At 32.1% G+C, this 7,500-nt stretch overlaps 1 protein-coding gene across 1 annotated transcript in view; it reads left to right on the forward strand.

The window, feature by feature from the left end:
- Window positions 1-1,463, forward strand: part of LOC137647670 (di-N-acetylchitobiase-like) — a 13,140-nt gene extending 11,677 nt beyond the window's left edge. Inside the window, exon 7 of the mRNA XM_068380775.1 lies at window positions 97-1,463. Coding sequence (XP_068236876.1) covers window positions 97-282 — 186 coding nt within the window. The 3' untranslated portion in view covers window positions 283-1,463. The remainder of the gene's footprint in view (window positions 1-96) is intronic.
- Window positions 1,464-7,500: the final 6,037 nt, after the last annotated feature.

Consider the following 7,500-nt stretch of genomic DNA (forward strand, 5'->3'; position numbering starts at 1 on the left):
TATCTGATAGACCGGATTTTCAGAATTATCTCTTTACTAAAAGATATCTTGGGGTGATATTGCATCAAACAGTAATAAAACTCATGTAATTTTCAGGACAAAGAAACTGGCCAGTACATTCAGATGAGGTTTGATGACGCACCAAGTCTTGAGTACAAGTACGCATTGGTCAAGGAAAAGTCTTTGCGAGGTGTTGGAATGTGGACAGCAAATTTCCTGGATTATTCAGACACGCTTGAGGCCGCTGAACAGCGAGCATTGATGTGGGGAATTATGCCCTAAATGTAATGAGTATATTGACACTATTTAATCACAGCTAGATGTGTAAGTGAAACAATTCTGTTGAAATATTCAAACAGTTTATTTGACACTGCTTAATCCTACCAAGATGTATAAGTGAAACGATTCTATTGAAATATTTAGAGACTTTATTTAACACTGCTTAATCACACATAGGCGTATAAAGGAAGCGATTTTGTTGAAATGTTCAAACAGTTTATTTGATACTGCTTAATCATACCAAGACGTATAAGAGAAACAATTCTATTGAAATATTTAGAGACTTTATTTGACACTGCTTAATCACACATAGGCGTATAAAGGAAGCGATTTTGTTGAAATGTTCAAACAGTTTATTTGACACTGCTTAATCACACCTAGATGTATAAGAGAAACGATTCTATTGAAATATTTAGAGACTTTATTTGACACTGCTTAATCACACATAGGCGTATAAAGGAAGCGATTTTGTTGAAATGTTCAAACAGTTTATTTGACACTGCTTAATCACACCTAGATGTATAATTGAAACAATGCTTTTGATATGTTCAAACAGTTTATTTGGCACTGCTTAATCACACCAAGACGTATAAGTGAAATGATTCTGTTGAAATATTTAAACACTTTATTTGACACTGCTTAATCACACATAGGTGTATAAAGGAAGCGATTCTGTTGAGATGTTCAGACAGTTTATTTGACACTGCTTAATCATACCTAGATGTACAAGTGAAACTATTCTGTTGAAATATTTAAACAGTTTATTTGACACTGCCTAATCCCACTGGATGTAAAAGAATCTGTTAAAATGTTCAAACAGTTTATTTGACACTGCTTAATTACACCTAGATGTGTAAGTGAAACGACTCTGCTAAAATATTTAAACAGTTTATTTGACCCAGCTTAATCACACCTAGATGCATAAGTAGAACAAATCTGTTCAAATATATAAACAGTTTATTTGGCACTGCATAATCACACCTAGATGTACAATGGGTACGATTTTGTTAGAATGTTTAAGCAGCTTATTTGAAACTGTTTTATTACTCTTATATTGAATATTATTCCTATTAGAATTATTAAAGCTATAATAATTATTGATATTAGTACACAAAAAAAGGAAATACGACTCGGATTATTTTATAAAAGTACATTTGAATTTCAATCCTATTTCCATAAAATCAAATAAAACATGCAAGCTGTAGTAATGACCACTATTATTCTCTCTTTCCTACATTATATGGAAAACAGATCCATTATTCGTTACCAATTCATGAATTGCAGTAATATAGCATTATAATTGTATATTGTCTAATAGATCTATGTCAGTTTATTTATTCAAATTTATATTTACCGGATGAGAGCGTAAAGAAACATATTTCGTCATTCTTATAAAAGAAAAAACTGAAATTTGGTATTTACAAAATCGAAGGATTACCAAAATAATTCTAATTCTTTCTTCTTGAGGTGTAGTGATACTAGAATATTATTATTTTTTTTTCTTAATTACATCCTACAGAGACTGGTTTTTTTATATTGTGGGGTTCATGGTAGCAGCTGGTTTTCATAGGAGTCCAACACTTCCCTCACTACAAGTACTGCCTCAAACAGCAGGTTGTTTTGTACCAGTGTCGGGTTTATGTCGACTCCTACCTTCTCAATAATCATTTTCAATGACTTAGGTTTGGTCTCTATAGTCCGTTTCTTTTAGCGATGCATATTTGCACCGATTCGCAGCGGTTCCCTTTTAGCTGGGAAAAGTTTCCGGATCGCTGATTGGTTGGACAAGATAATTCTAACCAATCAGCGATAAAAAAACATTTCCCCGCTAAAAGGGCACCGCCGCGAGTCGGTGCAAATATGCATCGCTAAAAGAAATGGACTATAGTTCTCCTTCGATTATTGTCGCCAATTCTACATGCATATTCCATAGCCTCCTCAATTCAATTTGTAAGTCCTGGTAGTTTCCTATATTTTTCCTCCCCTTATCTTCCACTTTTCAGTCCTACGGTACTACGATGTGTATGAGGGAGACTTTTCTCGTTGTTTTGTCGACAAGAGGGACATCTGGTCGATGTAATCATCTTACCCTGCACGTCCTTAAGCATAGAATACTTAAATTGCCCATACTGTTTACTGCATCTTTACATCCTTTAAATTCACACACAATCCTGATAAATGAAAGGATTCTCTCTCTCTCTCTCTCTCTCTCTCTCTCTCTCTCTCTCTCTCTCTCTCTCTCTCATATTGTATATATATATATATATATATATATATATATATATATATATATATATATATATATATATATATATATATACATATATATATATATATATATATATATAAATATATATATATATATATATATATATATAATTGAATAATCGTAAAACATTTTGATATTAAATTGTTGTTATCCAATTATCGCATACTTGAATAATTTTCTTTTAGAAGAATTATATTATTTCAAGGAAAAAAAAAGATAATCAAAGGCCTTTAAAGTTGCCACCACATGATGATATTGCACGAAACATTAATTCTCAGTCTTATTATTAAACATCGAGGTCAAACAGAAATGTCAACAACCTATTTTCTTCTCTATCACTGGTCTGACCAGAGTTTTAACTTATTTTTTTTTTCAATCTTAAAAGAAATTAAAAGTCGAGCTGAACATATTCAATTTCCGTAGGTTATGCTATCTTTAAAGTGTTTTCTTTTTAAAAAGTACGATATTTTTCCCTTAGAAAATAAGAGAGATGGAGAAAAATTCTTTCTTTATAAAACAAAAATATCCTATAAGCTGTGTGGGTACACTGACCAAAAATAGAATAGCCTTGCCAGATGTTGTTCAGTCAAGCATGAAAGGCTTTATTGAGAGTAAAGAAAGATTTGGGAAAGAGATGTACATAAAGTTTTATCAAACAAACTAGCCTATATCAAATCTTAATTAAAATATAATACATATAAAATAACATGAAAATACTCAATAAAATGAAGTAGAGATAATATGGACCAAGAAAGAGAATAATGATAATAGGCAATAAGAAAGGGACAGGGAATAAATGTAGAGGGAAATGAACAATAAGAATGCTCAAATAACAGAAATGAGGAGAAAATAGAAAAGAAAGAACGGTGGAAGATAAAATGCTATATAGTAATACTTTTTACTTGATATTTACTAAAGTCTTGTTTGTTGCATTCTAATTATTTAAACAAAAAGGTATTTAATCTATTAATTAAAGAAGAGGAATTAATTTATATTAATAGGAAATGTTACACTAAAAATTATTAGTTAAAATAGATGAAACGAAATAAAATAAATCAAAGGGATGATAGATTGAAATATAATATAAGGAGAGGGTAAAAGGAAATTAAATAAAAAAGAAAATTAAACACAACTATAATATATATGAAATTAAACTGAATCATTAGCATTGAATAGTTCAACTTTAAGAATTTGAGACTGTGAAGAGAAGAGAATGAAATTTAAATGTAGTTTATTGGGTTTCGTAGAGGATTTACGAGTTTATTAATGAGAGGGTGTGAAGAAGGAAATTTGTGTAGTAATGTACTGTAAAATTACTCTACAGTAATATAACCTACAGTACAGTTACTGGACTACGTGAAAATAATATAGTGAGTTATTTAGGATGTAAATTGTTTGCGCGTGGGCAGTGGTTTGTTGATTACGGGAGCTATGAGTTCACTGACCCTGGGATACTAAGGTTAAAAGTTTTCTATCTTCGCAATGGTCCCTGATCCCAAACCCCCACGAAGATCGAGGGCTGACTGTATATATATGGTGTTTCTAAAATATCCTTTGCCACAGTTCCGTGAGCCAACGGTAAAACCCCAGTTAATTTAACAGAGCAGTCAAATCCAGATTCTTAGGGCACCAAAGGCATCATCCTCCAAATCAATATATCCAAGACTACGTGAAAATAATATAATGAGTTATTTAGGATGATTGCACGTGGGCAGTGGTTAGTTGATTACGGGAGCTATGAGATCCCTGACCCTGGGATACTAACGTTACAATTTTTCTTTTTATCTTACCGTTGGTTTCTGTTACCAAACCTCCGCGAAGATCGAGAACTGACTGCATATAAGTGGCCCGTCTAGAATTACCCTTTACCACAGTTCCGTGATCCAACGGTAAACCTCCAGTCAATTTGACAGAGCAGTCAATTCCAAATTCGTATGTCGTCAAGGGCATCATCTTCCAAATTGATATATCCAAGAGCAATCTAATTAATTTTTTTTTCCATACAGTCCAGGTCATCATCATCCAAATCAATAAATTACTTTTTTAGTCTGTCTAAATATGCAAGCGTTCCGGTCAATAATCTTTAGAATAAATGCATTCAAAACAGAATGAAAAAAATAATTACAGCTTACAATATCAATAGAATAAACTTAAGGACACTCCTACCTGAATTAACTATCAAACTATAACCAAAACAAATATAAATAAACCAATTATATCGTTCACAAGTACACCAAGCAAAAATGAAATAATACTTAATGATAAGAAATTATTTCTCTTCCAATACTATTTGATAATCCAAGTATTTAGAAAAATCTCTTTCTCCTTCTACAGTCAAAATAAAAAAATAATCACCTAAGACACTCACTACTGTCTAAAGCGTCCAACCCAAAACATGTAAATAAGTAAACATCACTTACTCCAATATTATTACTCGCTACAAGCAATCAGCACTCTATCACTTTCTCTAGCTTACTATTCCTCCCTTTCGTCTGAAGGATTTTCCATACAAAAAAGGCATATATTTAAACAAAATAAAAAAATAAATAAAACACATAATAAATCAGTTCTTCATAATGATTTTTTGTATCATTCAGACCATTTGAGGTTTTTATCATAGCTTATTAGATACCTTATAAATTACATAATTGAAGCATGTCGGCCTTATTTTGATAGAAAATAAAAATGATTATCGAATTCATTAACTTATAAGGTACATTTTCAAGGCCTACTCGTCAGTGTTTCCAAATCAAATATGAGCTCTTTCTTATTAGATAACGTGGGAAGATGAGCAAAATGGTAAAAAAAAAAGACATTATGAAACACTTCAAAGTAATTTCTTAGAGGGCTTTAGATGGTTGATAAAACCATAAAGCCAAATTCCGTTTGATTCGTGTCATTTCGCTCGTTATCTGGTCTCAAGAGAGATTAAGAGAATGCTTAGATAACGTAATTTGATTTCTGTGTATCTTATAAATTTATGTGGATAAGAAATCTCTCTCTCTCTCTCTCTCTCTCTCTCTCTCTCTCTCTCTCTCTCTCTCTCTCTCTCTCTCTCTAATCAATCAATCAATCAAAAGATGTTATAGACGTCTTTTTACCTTTTGTACAGAATAATCATCATTAATATTCTAATTCATTTCAGGTCTAGTTCGTTTTGGGTAAGAACCATCAACTTGCAAAATAAAAAATAACCATAGGGTAATGTTATTAAATCAATATTAACAAAGCTTAATTATTTTTTATAAGAATAACACAATACACGCATAAGGTGACAGATAAAGAAAAACCAGCCAGATTTGAAGGAAAGCTATTCCTTTCTAGTTGTATATCATATTTTCATTGTATGAAATCGTCTATATTATAGACGATATAAACCTTATAGACTCTATAAGGTCAAGATTATCTTTTTTCTCATGTTAAACAAGTACCTATATTATCTTTATAAAGCAAATTGTAATGTATCTATGTTTTTGTGTGGGTAAGAGAGGTACTCTAAGGGTGACAGACTCCACATATGTGGTAACTGCAGTCCTGTCGGTAGCCTGCTTCTCTGAGTACTAGACCCTGTTTAAGTATGACATAAACGTTTTCTCAAACATTTATCGTACTTTGGAGAATGTACCGCAATAGATCTGAGTGGAAATTACTTTTAACATACATGGGATAAGCCGAGTTAAGCCACAGAGAGAGAGAGAGAGAGAGAGAGAGAGAGAGAGAGAGAGAGAGAGAGAGAGAGAGAGAGAGAGAGAGAGTTTAAAACTAACATTCGAGATTATCTATTGGATTACTATTTTTTTAACAATAACCAAATGTATTGCATCATCACTTGACTCTATCATAGCTCATTTGAATATTCTCATAAATCATGGTTACTGCTTCAGTAACTTACTGTTCTTTGCCCCTTTCAATCAAACGTCTTAGTCATGTTAGTTTATGTTCTCTATAATCATTCTCTATTTTAATCAAGACTACTTTATCAGGTCTTTATCAGAGGATTCCACTGACTTTATTTAGTACTATATTTGCTGACATATTTTCTCTACATATTTATTTTATAATTTTTTCATTCTTTAGAACTTATCTTTCCACTTTCTTTCTCTCATTCAATATCAAATCAGACCTTATTGACCTTATCTGATTCATTTATGTCTCATCTTTGAGAACTCATTCTGTGTTTCTCCTTCTCTACTCTTTTATTCTATCAACATTTCTGGACCGTATGTCCCTCATATTTTTTTGTTATTTCATGACAACCAATGTCTCAATACAACTCCACCAGATTGTTTTTTCTATCCATGTCATTGAAAAGTCTTTTTTTTTTTTTCCTCTATATCTTACATCGCGAGGATAATAAACGATCATATTCTTTCTGATAAGCTCCTTCTTAACTTCCCTTCATTTTATCAACATTTTCCTCTTTATAGCTTGAAATGATATTACTAGAAATATTTCTTATTCTCCTTGGGATTCCTATTACTGAATACTCATATGTTGCCATATACATTAGACTTTCAATGAAAGATTTTAGAGCTGGCATGTTTCCGTAAGTTCCGAGTGCACTTATTGAAAAAAAGAAAAAATGTCATATCAAAATTTGTCTGGCTATCTAAAGGTTAAAGGTCACAGGTTTCATTTCCAATTTCATCTAGGGAAATTCTCCTCAGAGCGTAAACTTAGCAAGCCCAACCCCCCACCGTGGTGTCCAGCCATAGTAGTAACCTTTTCAGTAAACATCTTAAAATCACGAGTCGAGGTGGGAACGGACCTTCTACCCATGGGAAAGCAAGGCTACTGTGATAACCAGTTTACCGTCTGTTAACACACCATCAAATCCTTCTGTATTTTAAAGCACAAAGACTAAGAATTTTGATGACATGTGAGGAGAAAAGAAAGAAAATATGCCAAAGTGCTAGGTGTATGATATAGAACAAAAGAAAATGAGTAATAAA

The sequence above is a fragment of the Palaemon carinicauda genome, chromosome 1 (genome assembly GCF_036898095.1).
Source record: "Palaemon carinicauda isolate YSFRI2023 chromosome 1, ASM3689809v2, whole genome shotgun sequence".
NCBI classification, from domain to species: Eukaryota; Metazoa; Arthropoda; class Malacostraca; order Decapoda; family Palaemonidae; genus Palaemon; species Palaemon carinicauda.